This window comes from Ipomoea triloba, chromosome 9 (assembly GCF_003576645.1).
Source record: "Ipomoea triloba cultivar NCNSP0323 chromosome 9, ASM357664v1".
Lineage (NCBI taxonomy): Eukaryota > Viridiplantae > Streptophyta > Magnoliopsida > Solanales > Convolvulaceae > Ipomoea > Ipomoea triloba.
The window spans coordinates 1,229,159-1,250,069 of record NC_044924.1 but is presented as its reverse complement, the minus strand read 5'-3'; the positions used below and the strand labels follow the sequence as shown (position 1 = coordinate 1,250,069).

Below are 20,911 nucleotides of genomic sequence, written 5' to 3'. Positions count from 1 at the left end.
TAAATGGGGGACCATGTCCCTTCCAAGCATCAACACATGCGTGTTCAGTTATCTTTTTCACCTAATCAGTCGTTGGTCATGGGCTAGTAGCGCCCAACTAACTTTCAAGTCAATCAACATGTCACTTGTTAGGCTTATATGTTGGGTCGTCTTTTGGTTATGATTTGATTCCTTATTGTGTTTAGAGCAAATTGTCATTTTGGTCCACTGATTATGGGGGTCTTATTAATTGCAGTCCACGACTTTCAAAACTGTTAATTGCCTACCATGACTATTTAATTTTTATCAATTTTGGTCACTCCGGCCAAATTGACGGCCAAATGTCCCCGGAAGTTAAAATGAGAGCATTTTAGTCATTTTACATCTTTCCCTCCTTCTCCGGCGAACCAACTTTTCATCCTTCCTGTCCGGCGAACTAAGCTGCCATGAATTTTTGTACAAAGCTTAAATTTGTGTACAGGCAGCCTGGTATTGCAAGGGATAATGGATTCGTTGTAATAAGCAGAATATAAAACGCAGCATCAATTCTCTCTGATTTTTGGTTTAGTGATATTGGAGATAACTTGCCAGCTTGCAATGGCGGTGGACGTGACCTGAAGCCCATGGTAATCGGGAAATTTCGCCGTCGACTCTCAACGCCGGCTCGTCGACTCTCAATGCCGGCCCGTATTTATAGTGTGAATTAATCTTTCCCTCGATCAGCCATTTCCGCGGGGTAAACCGATGTTCTGTTCAGATCTGGTGGGGCTATGAATTTTTGGTTTGATAATCGTGAAGCTCATCAGCTTAGCCATTTTTGCCGTGCTGTGAAAGGATAAACTTAGCATTTTGTTTGTTTTTATTATTTATATTTATTTTTAAAGTTAAGGGGGAAATGGAAATTAAAGAGGATAAGGTGACCATTTGTAGTAGCAATAAGAGTCATTCATCCACATTCTTAAGAAAATCCATGGCTGCTTAGCCGCCAGAGAAGAAGAGGAAAAGTTGGTTCCGCGGAGAAGAAAAGAAAGATGTGAAATGACTAAAATACCCTCATTATTTTAACTTTCGGTAACATTTGGCCGGCAATTTGGCCGGAGTGACTAAAATTGATAAAAATTAAATAGTCATGGTATGCAATTAACAGTTTTGAAAGTCGTGCACTGCAATTAACAGGACCCCTATAGTCAGTGGACCAAAATGACAATTTGCTCTTGTGTTTATTCAATTTGTAGCCCATTTACAATATTTTAATTAATAGCTTGGGCAATTATTAACATATTGTCATATTCCTTTTATTGATCTTATATTAATCTAATTTTATAGTGTCGCGGTCCATTAAAAATCATTAGTACTGAATACTTGTTAAAGGATTATCTTATAAAGTTATAAATAATTTTTAAAATTTTAAATGTTTTCTTTCTTTTTATTGTTGGTTTGTGATATATTTAGTCATGATATTAAGAAATCAACACTCGGATGTGCTTAATGCCACAAGAAGTTGCATATGTATGAACGAGGGAAAGACAACAAAGAATAGTGATTAATTAGAAACCAATTGATTGTTTACTACTTTCTCATAATTTTCTACTAAATATCTATTAATATTTTTTTTTTATAAAAAACAAAGTGATCATCTCTCCCTAACATTGGAGAGTTGATGTTGATTCCATTTCATTTATATACAGAAAGAAATGTACATATATTATCATTAGCATATGTTATGATGAGTTGACCTAGGCCACTATGTTCTAAGATTTGATTGCTCATTGGCATCCTTGTCACATGTTGGTTGGTTTATGATTCTAGGGAGCGGTTGTGTATGTCCATTTCACCAGATTCATACACTATTAACTTAGTGGTCGAGTTTGTGCTAGTGAATTAGATATCTTTGTCCTTCAAGTCCTTAACAAACTTATCAAATATGATTGAAACGAACGACATTCAAACTTTAATTGTTGAACTCTTTTAGTCCGAATCATCCATCATACAAGATTTTTTCAGTGGTATTATACAATATACATGGCATCTCTTTGTGGATTAAAACAAAAATTTATGTAAGACAATCTCATGGGTTTTAACCGTAAGAAGAATCAGATATTTGATTAATGAGGTAAAAAATCTGACCTATTGATCAAAGAATTGACTCGTCTCACAAATTGAAACTCTTACAGGGCGTTTGGTTGGGAGGAGGGAATTAGGGGGGAAAAGAATTGTAATTCGGTGGAATTGCAATTCAATGAATAAAGTAGGAATTGAAATTACAGTGTTTGGTATGCAAGAATAGGAGTACAGGGAATTGAAAGGTAAGAAGCGACAAAATGACTAAAATGCCNCAGCATCAATTCTCTCTGATTTTTGGTTTAGTGATATTGGAGATAACTTGCCAGCTTGCAATGGCGGTGGACGTGACCTGAAGCCCATGGTAATCGGGAAATTTCGCCGTCGACTCTCAACGCCGGCTCGTCGACTCTCAATGCCGGCCCGTATTTATAGTGTGAATTAATCTTTCCCTCGATCAGCCATTTCCGCGGGGTAAACCGATGTTCTGTTCAGATCTGGTGGGGCTATGAATTTTTGGTTTGATAATCGTGAAGCTCATCAGCTTAGCCATTTTTGCCGTGCTGTGAAAGGATAAACTTAGCATTTTGTTTGTTTTTATTATTTATATTTATTTTTAAAGTTAAGGGGGAAATGGAAATTAAAGAGGATAAGGTGACCATTTGTAGTAGCAATAAGAGTCATTCATCCACATTCTTAAGAAAATCCATGGCTGCTTAGCCGCCAGAGAAGAAGAGGAAAAGTTGGTTCCGCGGAGAAGAAAAGAAAGATGTGAAATGACTAAAATACCCTCATTATTTTAACTTTCGGTAACATTTGGCCGGCAATTTGGCCGGAGTGACTAAAATTGATAAAAATTAAATAGTCATGGTATGCAATTAACAGTTTTGAAAGTCGTGCACTGCAATTAACAGGACCCCTATAGTCAGTGGACCAAAATGACAATTTGCTCTTGTGTTTATTCAATTTGTAGCCCATTTACAATATTTTAATTAATAGCTTGGGCAATTATTAACATATTGTCATATTCCTTTTATTGATCTTATATTAATCTAATTTTATAGTGTCGCGGTCCATTAAAAATCATTAGTACTGAATACTTGTTAAAGGATTATCTTATAAAGTTATAAATAATTTTTAAAATTTTAAATGTTTTCTTTCTTTTTATTGTTGGTTTGTGATATATTTAGTCATGATATTAAGAAATCAACACTCGGATGTGCTTAATGCCACAAGAAGTTGCATATGTATGAACGAGGGAAAGACAACAAAGAATAGTGATTAATTAGAAACCAATTGATTGTTTACTACTTTCTCATAATTTTCTACTAAATATCTATTAATATTTTTTTTTTATAAAAAACAAAGTGATCATCTCTCCCTAACATTGGAGAGTTGATGTTGATTCCATTTCATTTATATACAGAAAGAAATGTACATATATTATCATTAGCATATGTTATGATGAGTTGACCTAGGCCACTATGTTCTAAGATTTGATTGCTCATTGGCATCCTTGTCACATGTTGGTTGGTTTATGATTCTAGGGAGCGGTTGTGTATGTCCATTTCACCAGATTCATACACTATTAACTTAGTGGTCGAGTTTGTGCTAGTGAATTAGATATCTTTGTCCTTCAAGTCCTTAACAAACTTATCAAATATGATTGAAACGAACGACATTCAAACTTTAATTGTTGAACTCTTTTAGTCCGAATCATCCATCATACAAGATTTTTTCAGTGGTATTATACAATATACATGGCATCTCTTTGTGGATTAAAACAAAAATTTATGTAAGACAATCTCATGGGTTTTAACCGTAAGAAGAATCAGATATTTGATTAATGAGGTAAAAAATCTGACCTATTGATCAAAGAATTGACTCGTCTCACAAATTGAAACTCTTACAGGGCGTTTGGTTGGGAGGAGGGAATTAGGGGGGAAAAGAATTGTAATTCGGTGGAATTGCAATTCAATGAATAAAGTAGGAATTGAAATTACAGTGTTTGGTATGCAAGAATAGGAGTACAGGGAATTGAAAGGTAAGAAGCGACAAAATGACTAAAATGCCCTTATATTGTAGTATATGTTGTAGTAGTAGTAATAATAATAATTCTTTCAATAATAATAATAATAATAATAATAATAGTAATAATAATAATAAGTATAATAATAATAATTCTTTAAAAAAGAATAAGAATAATAATAATAATAATAAAATTTTAAAATTAAAAAAAAAAAAGACAAATGGTATAGGCGGAGGGACAAAATTGTCTTTACACCAACGTAATTGCCCCTCCTCTCCACCGAATTGCAATTCATCATTTGTAGGGAATTGTAATTCTGCAGAATTGCAATTCCCTCCAACCAAACAGTGTAGTTTGGGAATTCACTGAATTGCAATTCAATGAAATGCAATTCATCCCAAACTACACTCAACCAAACAGGCCATTAGGAGGGTTCCACAGAATTGCTACCCATGCGCCAATTACCATTTATGTTCTTCGTTTGAACCAAGCGGGAGAGAATCTAGCACAAGCGAGGTTCACGGCTGCACCCAAAACGGGCCGAGGAAGACGTGTAGTTTAGACCCAACGAGGCGTAGACTTTCAGATTACCAGTTCAATCTGGCAATTTCTACTTTATGGTCCTTAAACTTGACTTTCACTCCTAACGCCTTTAGTTTTCAATTCATTCCTACCAAACCACTCAAGTGCATCAACTTTAATTCCCTCTGAACAATACACTCTCACCAAGCTCTCTTCCTCCTCAATGGTTGCGGAGGATTAAGCACCCGAGAAGGCTGAGAAATCCAAACTGATTAAACAAAAATATGGCCTCAGCTCCCCCACTCCCAATCCAGAGGCATCCGAAAATGGAAGGTGGGCCCACTTCAACTGTGTCGCCGCCGTACTCCACCAATCCGAAGAAGAGGTGGTCCAATTGGTTGCCGTTGTTCGTAGCCCTAGTGGTGGTAGCTGAGATCGGTTTTCTGGGCCGACTCGACATGGCGAAGAATGTTGACCTGGTCAACTCGTGGGCTGACTCCTTCTACCAGTTCACCTTCACCGCCTCGTCGATGTCCACCGTCCCCGCCGCCGCTGACGGTTTTACTGCTCGCGGCGGCGATGAGGCCTGGATCACTGCGGAGCGGGATCCGCGGCCCGGATTGGAGAGCTGCGAAGAGTGGTTGGAGAAGGAGGACACCGTGGCTTATTCGAGAGATTTTGAAAAATACCCAATTTTCGTACACGGTGGCGAACAGGTTCGTCCACATGCATGAAACCTACTTGTCGCTGTTCCTATTTCTATTTCAGTCAATATTCCATTCAGTTTACATATATAGCTAATTTTTTCCATATGATTAAGTGAATTAATCTCGAAACAGAAGAAAAATAGCAATCCTTTTAGACTGTAGCGTCTGCATATTAACTGTATGATGAAATCACTGGAATCTTAAAACCAGAAATGTGAGGCAATGAGCCTAGAAGCTTTATCTGAAGATTATATATATGGCCTCTTAATATTTCTGTTATTGTAATTGTGGATTGTAAGACTGGAACATTGGCAAAGAGGGAGAAGCTGCCAGAGGATTAATGCATTTCACGTTTTGTTTAAATACCAACCACTTTCTCTTCTTTACTGTCTAGGAATGGAAATTCTGTGCTGTGGGGTGTACATTTGGAGCTCAAGCTGACAGGACGCCTGATGCTGCATTTGGAATGCCTCAATCAGCTGGCACAGCTAGTATACTTCGGTCGATGGAGTCTGCAGAATACTACGCTGAGAACAACATTGCTATGGCAAGACGGTGGGTAAGCACGCTGTGAAAGGACTCACGGTATTAGGGTATTATTTCGTTGAGCTAAAGGCTTTGTGCACATGACCATCTAAATCTTCACTTTCTCACTGAAATTTGTGTTTGAACTTATCTTTAGAAATTCTGTCTGGTTATTTGCTTAGGTTATAATTTTTTGCTTGATGACTAGATGAAGAGCCACTTTCAACTATAAAGTATCAATTTTATTTTTCTAAAATTTCTTAAAGTTTGTCATTCAGTGTCACAAGGATTGCACACTATTTTGAGACTGAATGATTCTATGACCTCCATTTGGAGACTTGATCTACCTGTGGGCTTTGGCATTCATGTCCATTCGTAATCATGATGGTATGTATGATTGACTGCAAATCTGACTCTCTGACAGTTAGAGAACCAACTTCCTCTTCAGATTCGTTAATCTGAAAAGTAATGAAGGAAAGAAAAGGATAGTGAAGCACATCAATAGAATAAGATATGTGTTATGAATATAGGTTGCTTTGATTTGTGGTGGGATACTCAAGTGCAAAATCTGGAAAGGCTGCAGGGATGGGGTTAGGTGAGAGTAGTGGAAAGATAGGAAATGTGAAATCACTCAAATCAGCGAAGTCATCAGTATTGTATAGACATGAGTGTCCAGTAACTTTGTGGATCTTTTGATTTCATTTCGATGACATGGCAAAATCACAACCTCAGTATGCAGTAAGGAGAAAGTGTTTAGATCCTTACAGTTGAAAATAATTGCACTCTTTTCTTTGTTGATTCCAATGTGAAAATTATATGCTTGACATATCAGTCATACTTGAGAATCAAGTTTAGATACAGCCAGTAACCCTGAGAGGGCTTTCAGAGTTTACACCAGCTTTATGTACTACTCCGTATTTTATTACTTGTACATGCACATTGCCTTCAAGTTGGGGCTTCTGAAGATGTCATTTAAGATAAGGACAATTGTGTATTAGTATAGGTGTGTCTTACACTTCAACTTCTGCAATACAAAACTTGTATATGGATCACACATTTTGAAATATGGAACCTTTTTTTAATTGAGAAATTTATGGATCTTACTTTAGTAGAGATTTTATTTCATATTAACACAGTTGATCCAGAGAACATTATGTAACTAACTTTTCTAAACTCTATGATTTATTAGGAGGGGATACGACATTGTAATGACTACAAGTCTTTCTTCAGATGTTCCTGTTGGATATTTCTCATGGGCTGAGTATGACATTATGGCACCAGTCCAACCTAAGACACAGAAGGCTCTGGCTGCTGCATTCATTTCTAACTGCGGTGCTCGCAATTTTCGGTTGCAAGCTCTTGAAGCACTTGAAAAAGAAAGCATCAGCATTGATTCTTATGGCAGTTGTCATCGAAATAAGGATGGCAGAGGTTAGTATATTTTTTTGCACACGTGTGTGTGTGTGTGTGTTTTTTTTTTAATTTTAAAAAAATATCTTTTAATTTTTATTTTTGTTACAGTGGACAAAGTAGATACTCTGAGGCAGTACAAATTCAGCTTGGCTTTTGAAAATTCCAATGAGGAGGATTATGTTACTGAAAAGTTCTTCCAATCTCTTGTAGCTGGTATTACTTCCCATTTTATTAATTGTTCTTATTTCTACACCCCCCTTAGGCTCTGCATTCCTTGTTACTTTAATCATTCTCTCTTTACTCAGATATTAATCTATTTTTTAAAGATTGTTTCTGTACCAATAGTTTGTTTTTTCTCCTCAATCTTGAAAATATATGTAAGTTGGTCTTAATGTTAGCTGCCTGCTGATAAAGATTTATCTGGGGGGGAAAAAACTCGTAGGTTCTATTCCTGTTGTGGTTGGTGCTCCAAATATCCAAGAATATGCTCCTTGTCCTGGTTCACTCTTACACATAAAAAACATTGAAGATGTTGAGTCGGTTGCCAAGACAATGAAGCACCTTGCTGAAAATCCGAGTGCATACAATCAGTCTTTAAGGTGAGGATAAATGCTGCATTCATTTTTCATGCCAATTGTGGAACAATACATGGATTTGCTTCGTTTCTGCATAACAGTTTAGTGTTTATTCATTAGGTGGAAGTTTGAAGGTCCATCTGATTCTTTCAAAGCCCTAGTTGACATGGCAGCAGTTCATTCATCTTGTCGTTTGTGCATTCACTTGGCAACAAAGATCCAAGAGAAAGAAGAGAACAGTACAAACTTTGCAAAACGTCCCTGCAAATGTACAAGAGGTTCAGAAACTGTTTATCATGTATATGTACGTGAAAGAGGGAGGTTTAAGATGGAGTCGATTTTCTTAAGGTATATTCATCAATGCCTCGGGCTTATGCTTTTGGCTTTGTTATTTATGAGTTTCTTCCTATCCACTTTTATGCATAATGTAACTTGGGGAATAGGCAACATCACAAGGGACGGGAAGATTTTTTGGAACTGCCAACTACTAAATTCCTCACTATTTTTGGCAGGTCAACTAATTTAACAATGGAGGCGTTCAAATCGGCAGTGTTACAGAAGTTCGAGTCTCAAAACCACGTTCCCATTTGGAAAGAAGAAAGACCCCCAGTTCTGCGAGGAGGCGATGAGCTCAAAGTTTACCTCATATATCCTCTTGGCTTGACTCAGAGACAGGCGCTTTATTCTTTCAGGTTTAATGGGGATAGTGAGTTTAGGAAGCATATAGAAAGCAACGCATGTGCAAAGTTTGAAGTCATATTTGTATAAGATCAGCTTAAAATTTTCGTGTTCTGTGACACAGTTAACTTTAGCCTTTAGAAGTGTAGGCTGTAGATTTTGTAAACGTGATCTTGACATCTTTTTATACACCCTTTTGTTGTAAGGTTACTCTACATGGAATCCATTGTTTCTGACATGATTTTCATTGTTTGTGGACAAGTTGACATAATTTATGACAACATTGATTGATTGTCTGTTTCAGTTGAACTCTCCGAAGGGTCTGTCCATCCGGGGCAACTCGGTAGAAGCCGTGGAGGTGGCCTTGGCCCTTGGGGCTACTTGTAGGACAAAATATCCTTCAAATTCTACTAGAGCTATGTCATAGTTGGTTTTTGGTAGACAATAACCTATTATTGCACTCTTGTAACCCATTAGCTGCGGCGGTTGATAGTATATTATGAGTAAGGACATAAAATTAAGTATTTAATCGTCACAATGTTTGAGTTTAACGAATACAATATTTTTTATAGACACAAATATAAATTTTCTCCTATTTGTTGGCACAAATATAAATTTTTATGATTTATATCGTACCGGTTTAGCGCAAACTGGTTGGCACCCCACCAACCTTTATAGCTTGTCGCATGTGTGATGTGCCTGCCCATTTGCTCCTCGTACACTGAATTGAATGAATTTTGTAGACTAGCAAGTTGCCAAGGGGTTATGACTTGTGACGTGCATTTTACTAATTTCCAAGAGCCACTGCGGCGTAACGAAACCCGTCCCAAGGATTCATCCAAAAACCATTCCCGTAAAATCCAGCAGCAAACAGAAACGACACGTGTCACAACCTACAAGGCCCCACAATTTTAGGTGTAACTTAGAAAATGCAACTTTGAAACAAGAAAAACGACCCCTTCCTCCTACGAAAGGCCACTTCTAACATGGCGGCACCATCTCCTAAATCCCCCCCTAAACACTACAAAAACGGCACCTCTCTTACCTCCCCTTCCGCCTTTCACCGCCGCCGCCACCACCTCCATAATTCATCAAAATGGCATCACTTTCCGCCAAGTTCGTGGCGCCATCTTTGCCAAATCACAGAAACGTTAAGCTGACTAAGTCCACTCGCCTCCATGCCACTCCGCCGCAGACGGTGGCGCCACCCGCATCCGGATCCGCGGAGATCGACTCCGCGAGACTGGAGCCCAGGGTGGAGGAAAAAGATGGTTACTTTATACTCAAGGAAAAGTTCAGACAGGGCATAAATCCTGCAGAAAAGGTTAAGATTGAGAAGGAACCAATGAAGTTGTTCATGGAAAATGAAGTTGAAGAGCTTTCCAAGATACCCTTTGAAGAGATTGACCAGTCCAAACTTTCTAAGGATGATGTTGACAGTAGACTCAAATGGCTTGGCCTCTTTCATAGGAGAAAGCATCAGTGTAAGTTTGACTCTATCCAATATTTCCCCATCAATTTACTTTCTTTTTTGTCTTTCAAATTAATCTTACATTTGATTTATCATCTTAGGTAGAATCTAGTGCTCTTTGCCTATATTAAATTAGCATTTCAGTCTTAATTGCAATCACTACTCGAGAATGGACACCAGAGAGTCCCTTTTGTCGAGAGTAAAACTTGTAATCTTATAGTTGTCAAGTCAATAGGTGATTAACTTGGTTGGGGTTGCTCATTTCAGTGTTTTTTTTTGTAGCATGTGATGAAGGGATCTCCTATTGATTTATTTTGAATGTGTGATTAGATGGCAGGTTTATGATGAGATTGAAGCTACCAAATGGGGTTACAAGCAGTGCTCAAACAAGATATCTAGCAAGTGTTATCAGGAAATATGGGAAAGAGGGGTGTGCTGATGTTACAACCAGGCAGAATTGGCAGATCAGAGGAGTTGTGCTGCCTGATGTGCCTGAGATTCTGAAGGGGCTTGATGAAGTTGGGTTGACTAGCTTGCAGAGTGGCATGGACAATGTGAGGAATCCAGTTGGGAACCCTATTGCTGGAATTGATCCTGATGAAATTGTTGATACAAGGCCTTACTGCAATCTGCTCTCCCATTTTATCACTGCTAATTCACAAGGCAACCCTGCTTTTACTAACTTGTAAGGTTAATTTGCACTAGTAAAGTCACTTTAGAAATTGATGCTATTACTTGCCAACAAGAGACAAAATTCTCTCGGGCCCCACATTCTGACCTAACAGGATACTAGAAGAGTAGCCCGCATGGGCAACTCAGTTGGTCACAAAGTGTAGTTTGAGAAGAAAGACCAGTGATTTAGTTTCACTAGCGTCAGTGTGGGTCTCTCAAAATGAGGAGCTCTTTGTGCACAGTAAGCATTGTCTAGCCTCTGTGTTCAGCTGAGTTATCATGATTTACATCTTCCCAAATGCTCTTTCGCGCTGGGGCGTGGGGACCATTGGAATTGAGGATTTAACCTTTTTAGAAGGATACGTGAAGAGTAAATCACGGTGCTTGATGTCCGAGAGTCCACCACATTAGGTGTAACAGTGTAACTGGCTGTCAAGACTTGGTTTTATGTCTTTGCCCATAATTTGTTACCTAGTAATCAACTGAGCTGCCGATGAGCATACAACCAGCACTTTATATTTCAATTGTTACATTAGTTTTCACATTCTTGTTTTGTTAAGGGGGTTTGGTGTTGTTCTTTTGCAGGCCGAGGAAATGGAATGTTTGTGTGGTTGGGACTCATGATTTGTATGAGCATCCCCACATCAATGATCTTGCATACATGCCTGCCATGAAAGATGGGCGGTTTGGTTTTAACTTGCTTGTGGGTGGATTCTTCAGCCCCAAGCGATGCGCTGAAGCCATCCCTCTAGACGCGTGGGTGCCCGGAGATGATATTCTCCCAGTTTGCAAAGCTGTACTGGAAACCTTCCGAGATCTTGGCACTAGAGGGAACAGACAGAAAACAAGAATGATGTGGTTGATTGATGAACTTGTAAGCTTTCATACTCCCCTTCAACTCCACTAGAAACTCTTTATTTGATCTTACAGTTGCATTAACCATTTGAACTTCTCTAAATCTTGTCCCAATCAAAACTTTTTATCTAATTTTACAATTGCATTAGTAGCGATTAGCCAATTTGAACTTTCCTAGGTCTTGTTCGGATCAAAATTCTTGTTAGCAAGCGCTTATCAGCCAAAAGTTATAACTAGCACTCTGATACCACTTCTTAGAATAAGTTTTTACCATTGCACTAAAAGTTATAGCTATGGTCAAGTTTCCGTGAGGACAGGGCATCTTGTGCGACTGTGCGGTCATGCACCATAAGATACTATAAATGCACCATTAGGTGGTACATTTTTTTGGTGTGTGGTGTGTTTTGGGGTGCTTTTTAGAACATTGTGTGATGTATTTATTCATACCTAATGGTGCATTCTGTACCGGCAACACAAAAGGCCCTGACCTCATTTGAACAGGTATCTGCCCAACTTTATTTGTTGCATAACAGCCCGCCCCACATTTAAAAAAAAAGGGTTGAAATTGACCCCTCTGACTTTTGACTAACAATCTCCTTAGTACTAAATTTGACCCGAGGCCTTTGCCCAACAATTTCTTTTTGTGATCTTACAATTACATTAACAACATTATCACTTTGAACTTCTTTAGATCTTCTCTTAACCAAAGCTCATTATTTGATCTTACAGTTGCATTGGCAGCATTAACAATTCGCTTACTGTCCTAATACATTGAATCCTAATTTCAAAATGCAGGGCATAGAGGGGTTCAGAGCAGAGGTGGTGAAGAGGATGCCATGGCAAGCCCTAGAAAGGGCAGCTCCAGAAGATCTGATCAAGAAAGACTGGGAAAGGAGAGAATGCCTAGGCGTCCATCCACAGAAACAAGAGGGCTATAGCTTCGTCGGCCTCCACATTCCCGTGGGCCGCATCCAAGCCGACGAAATGGACGAGCTAGCCCGTCTAGCCGACCAATACGGTTCAGGCGAGCTCCGCCTCACTGTCGAGCAAAACATCATAATCCCCAACGTCCAAACCGCCAACGTGGACGCCCTGCTAAAAGAGCCTCTCTTGAACGACCGATTCTCCCCCAACCCCCCCATTCTAATGAAAGGCTTAGTAGCCTGCACGGGCAACCAGTTCTGCGGGCAGGCCATCATAGAGACCAAAGCCCGCGCCCTGAAGATCACGGAGGAGCTCCATCAGCGCGTGGCCGTGAACCGCCCCGTGAGAATGCACTGGACGGGCTGCCCGAACACGTGCGGGCAGGTCCAAGTCGCGGACATTGGGTTCATGGGATGCTTGACGAGAAAGGAAGGGAAGACCGTGGAAGCGGCTGACGTGTACTTGGGAGGGAGGATTGGGAGTGATTCGCATTTGGGTGATGTGTACAAGAAGGCTGTCCCTTGTGAAGATTTGGTGCCATTGATTGTTGAATTGTTGGTGGAACGGTTTGGTGCTGTTAGACGAGAGAGGGAAGAAGATGAAGATTAATATCTGGCAATGATACTCTGTTTTTATCATACTTTCCAAAAATAAATATTTGTACTTTGGCATAATTTTTTAATATTTGGAAATGAATTGTATTTTTAAAGTGAACATGATGGAGTAGAACATCACCCTCACATGTATTACGGAGCATTTGGTACTATACGTCCAAACAAGGCAAAACAAACTCTTTCGTTTTCCACTGGGGTAAAAGATGTGACAACTCAGAAGAGTTGTCATCAAAGCATTGTTTATAGGAACTATCTATTTTCTGTTGTTTGTTGTCGTCAATGAGCACACGATGCTGTTCTATTAATAACCAAACCTGCTTAGTTAACCTTGCAATAAGCACGTAGCATTGTTGCATTGCCTAAATTGAAGCATACGGTACATTTCGACTAAAACTATAAATTAATAGTTAAATTGTACATTTATATTTATATATTATATATGCTCAACACGTTCCTCATGAGTAGGTTATTTTTGACGAGCTCCAAACACAATAGTCTTTTTATCAGATGACATAAAAATTCAAACTCATGACTTTTAACATGAGACTGACTCTAATATTAAATTGAAGCATGTGTTTCATCTGGCAAAAATTTATGTGAGATCGTCTCACCGTGAGACGGGTCGAATCAAGATGAAAATGTAATACTTATACACACAAATGTCATACTTATATGTTCAAATGTAATAATAATCATGAATAAAATTTTTGTTACTTATTAAGTGTAAATGTAATACTTTTAAGGAAAAATATAATAATTTTACATTTCGATTTAAAAGTATTATATTTTTCATCAAAAGTATTATATTTTCCCTTATAAGTAAGGGGCATTTGTCAACATTTTCTCGTAACAAAAATTGTATTCTTGATTAGTATTATATTTGAACATATAAGTATGACATTTGTATGTTGTTTCGGCTCGACCCGATTCGTCTCACATAAGTGTGAACCATTTCATCTTTACTAAAAGTCTAAGTTAATAATTTGATTGATTTTTTGGTTTTTGAATTGTTTGGAGATCCCAAAAATTACACATTTTTATTTTATATATTATATGTTCTAATAGTTTAATTGTAACTATCAAGACACTTGATTGGCTTATCACATTAGCCTAGAAGCAGTGTTGTCGTATGCAGTGGACTATGGAGTGGAGACTGTAGACGACAACTTACGATATTTAGATAAAGAAAATTTAAAACCCGTAAAACCGAACGCAGTGATTTCTGATTTTTTCCGGTAAATGGTATTGACAGTTCGCTTGAAATTCTTGATTTGGTGTATGAGATGTATGGTATAACAGTGAAGCCGCGGGGGAGTAGCCAATAGCGTTGCGTATCCTCAAGGCCTGCGGGACCCATGGCCGCTAAAAGCCATAGGGTCGCCTCCACGGGAACACCCGCTCCGCCACTCACATGATCTCGGCCTCCGCCTTCATCATATCATCCGGTGCTAGTCCATTGCGCTCTTTTTCCCTCCGCGATTTTCTCGCTCTCTAACCGCCTCCCTCCCCGCCGCCCCCCAAAATTCGTTCTATATATACACTGCAGGAGCTCAGTGCGGGAATGCATGATTCGTATCAGACCCGGATTCGATAAGTCTACTGAGGTGTTCTTCAAGTTCTTGAGGCTCGAATCCGTCCATGGATTCGATTTGGTCTGAAGATGCCGTCCCCAGGGCTTCGCATTTCGCCGTCGCGGTTTACTTCGCCTTCGCTTTCTTCGCCGCCAGGTTCTTGCTCGACAGATTCGTCTTCCGTGTAAGCTTCATCTTATGAGCCGAATATTCAAGATATACGAACTGATTTTTAACTCTGCCGCTGTAACTGTTTGTTAAATAATATTACCTCTAACTAGATATTACTAATGCCGTGCAATTGGAGTAATGTGTTCGCATTTGCTCAGTTAGCTGCATGTTTCCATTATTGATTGTTAGTTACTACACTTGCATTTTACTATATATTTTTATTTTTATTTTTAATTCGAAGAGTTAGTTACTGGTGATATTGTGCTGTTGATGAATGCTAAATTCATTTTTTACTTAATGTTTGCATGCTCAAATCATATTTCCTTAGTAAAGTGTATTTGGATACTAAATACAGATGCATGCATCTGTGGGATATTCTATGTTCTTTTAGTTCAAGATATTGGTTAGAAGAAAATTTAGGTAATTACACAGGGGGAATGGAATAAATGTTCCAGCATTTAGAAATTTAAATTTTAAGTGTCTTTTCTGTTTCATGAGTATTGAGTACTGATGATTCTATATATACATCTGCCTAATATTAGTCAAGAATTAAGATTAAGATTATAGTGTTATTAACTTATTATTAGGTTGGAATCTGTACAAGCACACCTGTTACACAACAATCTGGACTATTATCTGTAACAAAGAGTAGCAAGCATGCTAAGTATTCAAATACTGTTTAAACTGGCCCTAGGTAAAATAGCATTGTAGGATTTGTAGCCCAACAAATGTTAGCAAGAAAACAGAGATTCACTTTTCAGATGTAAGTTGTTTGCTGTTTCTCACAGTTGACCATCTTGTTCAGAGGCTTGCCATCTGGTTGCTGGGATATGGAGCTACGCACAACATGAATGAGGCTAAAAAAGGGAAAATTGGAAAATTCACTGAATCTATGTGGAAACTTGCATATTATGCCACTGTTGAGTATTGTGCCCTAAAAGCCACCTATCATCAGCCATGGTTTTATGATACTAAGCAGTACTTCAGAGGCTGGCCAAATCAAGAGCTACAGTGAGTATTTACCTGTTATACCTTTCACCTTGTAGTTGACCTACATTTCTTTACACAATTTCTGTGGAACAAAAGAAAAGATATGACAGACTGCATGATACTTAATTTGCATAAGAGAGTAACTTTTAGAGTGGTGCTCTGCAAAGTCTTTCCCTCTCATTTATTTATTTCATCGTAACACTTGAACTGTGATATGAATATTTTAATTAGTTCTGAATGCAAGCAGATGAGCAAACTAGATTGGGATTAAGCCTTAATTGATTTACAGTTGCATGAATTCTTGTATTTCATCAAAATGCAGAATTACATCCTGAACATATCACTTAAGTACCTTAAGGTCAGGGATCTCTTCCAAATGGTCAGTTATCAGTTACAGCCTTAACATACCTAATTGTGAGGCAAGGTCATTTACATCTTTCCCCGAACCTCAAATTGTGGGAGCTTTAAATTGGGTATTTAGTTCTGACCTTTATATGCCTGTAACTTCTAAGTGATGCAAATGGGATGTGTCATTCAAAACTTTTCATTTTATATTCACATGTATATAATGTGTGTGTATTTGGTATAGATGCTCATACATTAAGAACCGAACTGGTTTCTAACATGCTTCCTTTTCTGTGTCAGGCCTTCCATAATTCTTATATACATGTGCCAATGTGGGTTCTATGTCTATAGCATCGTTGCCCTCCTTGTGTGGGAAACTCGAAGGAAAGATTTTGCAGTAATGATGTCTCATCATATAGTCACTGTCATACTGATTTCATACTCATACATTACAAGGTAAATTTCAAAACTTGCTGTTCTTTTTAGCCTCCTGCTTTGAGGTATTTGATTGTTCATGAAGTTTATGGTCTCTTTTGGTAAGTCAAGCCCCAAAAACAAAAAGCTTGCCCTCTGGCTTCTTCTGTCAGTAGAGATTTTATGATAATCAAGGATTAGTATCACTCACCACTTATTGTCAGCTTTTAATTTCTACACACCACAAGTTCTTTATCAGTTAGGTTGGGTTCATGTTTTGTTTTGGTTTTTGTTTTTCTTTTTGTTATTTATCGCTACATGCTTAACATAAAATGAATGAAGATGAAGACATTGCTTGACAGAAAGGAATATGATGATCTTTGGAGCAAAAATAGATTTTATAAATAAAAAAAACTGATAAATGGATTTTGTATTGGCTAAAGAAATATAGAGGTCTAAAACAAATTTTGGGTTGGCTAATAAATCTTCCATTATTTTAGGTTTTTCCGAATTGGGTCAGTAATTCTAGCTCTGCATGATGCAAGTGATATCCTTCTGGAAGCTGCTAAACTCAATAAGTACTCTAAGAAGGAGTTTGGAGCTAGCCTATGCTTTGGATTGTTTGCAATTTCATGGCTTGTTCTACGACTAGTTTTTTTCCCATTCTGGGTCATAAAGTCTTCAAGGTATGATTGCGGGTCAGAATTCAATGTCATACTTTTTATCACATCCCTGTGTGCTCTAATGGTTTTTTGATTATCTTATGGTTTGCATTCCCCAGCGTTTATATCCTTGAGGTGTTGAGGATGTCAGACAGCTATCATAAGTCATTATACTATGTCTTCAATACCATGCTGTTGACGCTGCTGGTGTTTCACATATATTGGTGGTTTCTTATATGCTCAATGATCTGTAAACAATTGAAAAATAAAGGAAAAGTTGGGGAAGACGTACGATCTGGTAAGATTTTATGAGTTTTACCAAATTATAAATAACAAGTTTGCTTCACAAATTATTTTCTGAAACTGAAATCTATATCTTTGAATGGGGAATAACAGTTGCGACAATTTGAGAAGTAGAAGATTTATTTGCTCTTCTTTTTCTGCATTACTCTTATGTATTTATTCTACTCTATGGGAACAACTGCTAATAAATATCATATCTATGACTAAAATACAGATTCAGAGGATGAGGACTAGTTGGATGGTTATGCTCATCATTTTTTTTCCCATTATAGCATGATGGCTTGGGAAGATTGCTTATTGCTCCAGTTGTTGTAGCGTTGTCTCTGCATCTATCCCTATACCCTTTTCAATCTTGATAGAATGATAGTAGTAGTAGCTAGCCGTAGGCGTAGGCATATCTGTGATTTTCAAGTAATGACAGTTTTGTTGTACAAATAATAGGTTTTTTCCTTGTATAAATTTTCTCTAAACAAAGCATATGGAAAATGGGCTGCTCCTAGCAGTTCTCTTTACTCGAATCATACATAACACACACTTTATTCATCTTGTTTGTTCTCCAATAACTATGAAATGCTATTTGGCCTTAGCTTGCATCTAGAAACATTAGCCGTCGTAGTCAATTCTATGTGCACTCCATGTATATACTTCTAGAAAGAACTGCAGGATTTGGTTAAGTTAGTTACAAATTAAAACAAGTATTCTCATGCCGTCAACTTGGGCTGAATGGTTGATCCCTCACTCTTGTAGTCTTGTATTATATATTTTTAGTACAATTATAATAATAATAGCCTCTAACATTTTTAGGTTTTCCCTAATCGTAAATTTTAAAGAGTTTTTAGAATAGTAAAAATTAATGGGTGAGTTTTTAACAAATGTGAATGTAATGTTTTTATGAGTCTTTTCTCCTACAAATTTGAGATTTTGGCAAGCTGGGGCAGGACCCATTGGGCAGAAAACACTGCTCGTGAGGTGCGTAATTTTTTTTTTTCAAATTTTTTCTTTTTTTGTTCCACCACCCTAATTTTCTCTTTTCTAATCACATGTAAAATCTCTTAAAAAATCGTTAACTATTGAGAACATGCTATGATAAACACTTTGAACGTCCTAATCAGTTCATCATTTTCGTGAGCTATATTGTGATTTGTGAATTTAGAATATGAATAAAATACTAGAATATGCCCTTATTAAACATTCACTTTCCGTCCATCATATCAACTTCAACATTGATAATTTCTTTTATAAATAATATATTAATTATAATTATTTATTATATGTTTAATTTAATTTAATATAAATTAACACAATTCATTTTGATATCTTAAAATTTTATAGAAATACATATTTACAAATCATGTAAAAAAATAAAAATAAAATATATAAATCTCTATTTTATTTATAAATTTCACTTTTATTTATATATTAAAAATTATTGGTTAATGGGAGATTTTTGGGTAAACTTTTTTTTTCTGTAAGTGAAGGGCTTTTTGTTAGGGAAAAGAAAAAAAAAAGCGCTTGAGTGCACGGTCGCCCCAGCTAGCGGTCACACTGAAATGAAGCTTGTTCTTTTTTTTTTTTAAGATTGTTTTTACAACAACCGACTTATTTTTATTTTTATTTTTTAAAAGTTTTTCTTGTTTAATTTTGTTGTTAAATTTTTAAAATTTGAACAAAAATTTATGCAATATAAATGTAGTATATAATTTTGATACCATATTATTAGAATTGAAATTTTATAATTATAAATTTATTTTAATTTTGATATAGAAGTATTTTTCTTATCTAAATCTGACCAGACTATTTTGAAGGCTGAAACCGATAAGATAAGGTGGGAGTGGTCCACGTGTCAGTTAAAACTACATCACTCCCGTATAACCGCCACCCCACCAGTACCTTCTTGGAAAGTAAAAGCACCGTGTGAACACGCTTGAATATGACGTTAGCCTGTCCAAGTCACCCACTGGCACCTGAAAATTGATACAGAGTCTCGCCACGTCATACAAGAAAGCACTCGGAAATACCCACGTGCGAATAAAACACAGATTTTTATCGTCACTCTCTCCGTATGACAGATCAACACAGCGTGTTAAATAAGTGTGAACTGTGGAGACTCTGACGCCCATATATATAAGCTTCCAAATTCCCCCGTCCGTGTTTCAACAAATCCTCAAAGACAAACGTGTTTTCAGCATGCAGAGAATACCCAAGAGGGTTAAACAAGCTGAAGTATTCTCCTCCGCCCAAGCACCGCCGCGTCTCACCGGCGAAGAGGAATATTCCGTCATGGTCACCGCCCTGAAGCACGTGATAGACGGCAGCGCGGCCGCAATGGAGTCCAATTTTGATCATTTCTTCACACCATTCCAGTCTCTCTCCGCCGCCTCGACCTCGACCTCGACGGCGGCTTCGTGGCCGCCGTCCACCGCACGAACAGAGCTCCCGCCGGTGTTCCGCGTCCCGGAAGGACACACGTGCCAGTTCTGCGAGATCAAGGGGTGTTTAGGCTGCAATTTCTTCGGCGCGCCGGAGATCGGCGCAGAAGATAAGAATAAGAAGAAAAATACGGGGAAGAAGAAGAAGAAGAATTACAGGGGCGTGAGGCAGAGGCCATGGGGGAAATGGGCGGCGGAGATTCGAGACCCGCGTAAGGCGGCTAGAGTCTGGCTCGGAACTTTCAACACCGCGGAAGAAGCCGCCCGCGCTTACGACCGAGCCGCCATCGAGTTCCGAGGCCCCCGAGCCAAGCTCAATTTCTCCTTCGCCGATTACACTTCATACGCGCCGCCGGAGCAGAGTACTTCAAGCGTTTCTTCATCTCATCATCATCCTCCTCCTCAGCCTCTGTACCTACAACAACAACAACAATCGCCGCAAAACATGGAATTCTTAGCAGGTACGAGGAAGGAAAAACAAGTCTGGGAATCCGCCGGAGACCAAGATTTTCAGGACTGGATGATGATGATGGATTTCAACACCGACTCTTCTGATTCAGCCAGCGGAAATCTTCACAGCTTTTAATAAAACAAGCTGACAAGAGAAAGAGCTCTGTTTTGTCAGATTTTTTTTTAAGGCATCCGATATTACTTTTACCAAATTTGGTCCAATCTGTACCAAAGAGACATAATTCAGACAATTTTGATTAAATTTTATGTAATTAATCAAAGTTGTATTATAAATAGATAACGTTTTTCTTAAGAACTATGCTAAAATAGAAGAGGAATCATTATTCTGAGGTCGGCTAACAATAACATGTGTAAATTGAAGCATACAAATCTAAAGTATTTGACATGTGCTCAATTCTGTCAGAATCAAAGAGACATTATTCGTACAATATATATATATATATATATATATATATATATATATATATATATATATATATATATATATATATATATATATATATATATATATATATATATATATATATATA

General features: G+C 37.8%; 4 protein-coding genes across 5 annotated transcripts; all 4 read left to right on the top strand.

The window, feature by feature from the left end:
- Positions 1 to 4,590: 4,590 nt before the first annotated feature.
- Positions 4,591 to 8,736, top strand: LOC116030067 (putative fucosyltransferase-like protein). Of its 2 annotated transcripts, none has more exons than XM_031272178.1 (7): positions 4,591 to 5,307; positions 5,693 to 5,853; positions 7,013 to 7,254; positions 7,345 to 7,449; positions 7,679 to 7,835; positions 7,932 to 8,159; positions 8,324 to 8,736. In XM_031272178.1, the coding sequence occupies exons 1-7, from the start codon at positions 4,876 to 4,878 to the stop codon at positions 8,577 to 8,579; spliced, it is 1,581 nt and encodes a 526-aa protein (XP_031128038.1). In that variant the 5' UTR covers positions 4,591 to 4,875; the 3' UTR covers positions 8,580 to 8,736. The 2 variants fall into 2 exon arrangements, with proteins under 2 accessions (XP_031128038.1, XP_031128039.1); XM_031272179.1 differs by having other exon boundaries at positions 4,933 to 5,307; positions 5,693 to 5,857.
- A 762-nt stretch (positions 8,737 to 9,498) lies between these two features.
- On the top strand, positions 9,499 to 13,214 carry LOC116029363 (ferredoxin--nitrite reductase, chloroplastic-like). Its single transcript, XM_031271339.1, has 4 exons — positions 9,499 to 9,973; positions 10,291 to 10,645; positions 11,218 to 11,506; positions 12,283 to 13,214. Exons 1-4 carry the CDS (start codon positions 9,586 to 9,588, stop codon positions 13,018 to 13,020), a joined length of 1,770 nt encoding a protein of 589 aa, XP_031127199.1. The 5' UTR covers positions 9,499 to 9,585; the 3' UTR covers positions 13,021 to 13,214.
- A 1,293-nt stretch (positions 13,215 to 14,507) lies between these two features.
- LOC116029241 (LAG1 longevity assurance homolog 2-like) lies at positions 14,508 to 18,098 on the top strand. The gene is made up of 6 exons (XM_031271148.1): positions 14,508 to 14,780; positions 15,573 to 15,778; positions 16,403 to 16,558; positions 17,017 to 17,202; positions 17,298 to 17,476; positions 17,696 to 18,098. Exons 1-6 carry the CDS (start codon positions 14,664 to 14,666, stop codon positions 17,713 to 17,715), a joined length of 864 nt encoding a protein of 287 aa, XP_031127008.1. The 5' UTR covers positions 14,508 to 14,663; the 3' UTR covers positions 17,716 to 18,098.
- Positions 18,099 to 19,621: 1,523 nt separating this feature from the next.
- On the top strand, positions 19,622 to 20,766 carry LOC116029242 (ethylene-responsive transcription factor ERF109-like). The gene has a single exon (XM_031271149.1). It carries the CDS (start codon positions 19,669 to 19,671, stop codon positions 20,494 to 20,496), a length of 828 nt encoding a protein of 275 aa, XP_031127009.1. The 5' UTR covers positions 19,622 to 19,668; the 3' UTR covers positions 20,497 to 20,766.
- The last annotated feature ends 145 nt before the right edge of the window (positions 20,767 to 20,911 follow it).

Bases quoted from the DNA above. Each gene is read 5' to 3' on its own strand.
- LOC116030067 (XM_031272178.1), top strand. From the start codon at position 4,876: ATGGCCTCAGCTCCCCCACTCCCAATCCAGAGGCATCCGAAAATGGAA. The intron at 5,308-5,692 runs GTTCGTCCACAT...TTTACTGTCTAG, and splicing joins TCGTACACGGTGGCGAACAG to GAATGGAAATTCTGTGCTGT. The intron at 7,255-7,344 runs GTTAGTATATTT...TTTTTGTTACAG, and splicing joins TCGAAATAAGGATGGCAGAG to TGGACAAAGTAGATACTCTG.
- LOC116029363 (XM_031271339.1), top strand. From the start codon at position 9,586: ATGGCATCACTTTCCGCCAAGTTCGTGGCGCCATCTTTGCCAAATCAC. The intron at 10,646-11,217 runs GTAAGGTTAATT...GTTCTTTTGCAG, and splicing joins AACCCTGCTTTTACTAACTT to GCCGAGGAAATGGAATGTTT. The intron at 11,507-12,282 runs GTAAGCTTTCAT...TTCAAAATGCAG, and splicing joins TGTGGTTGATTGATGAACTT to GGCATAGAGGGGTTCAGAGC.
- LOC116029241 (XM_031271148.1), top strand. From the start codon at position 14,664: ATGGATTCGATTTGGTCTGAAGATGCCGTCCCCAGGGCTTCGCATTTC. The intron at 14,781-15,572 runs GTAAGCTTCATC...CATCTTGTTCAG, and splicing joins TCGACAGATTCGTCTTCCGT to AGGCTTGCCATCTGGTTGCT. The intron at 17,477-17,695 runs GTAAGATTTTAT...ACTAAAATACAG, and splicing joins TGGGGAAGACGTACGATCTG to ATTCAGAGGATGAGGACTAG.
- LOC116029242 (XM_031271149.1), top strand. From the start codon at position 19,669: ATGCAGAGAATACCCAAGAGGGTTAAACAAGCTGAAGTATTCTCCTCC.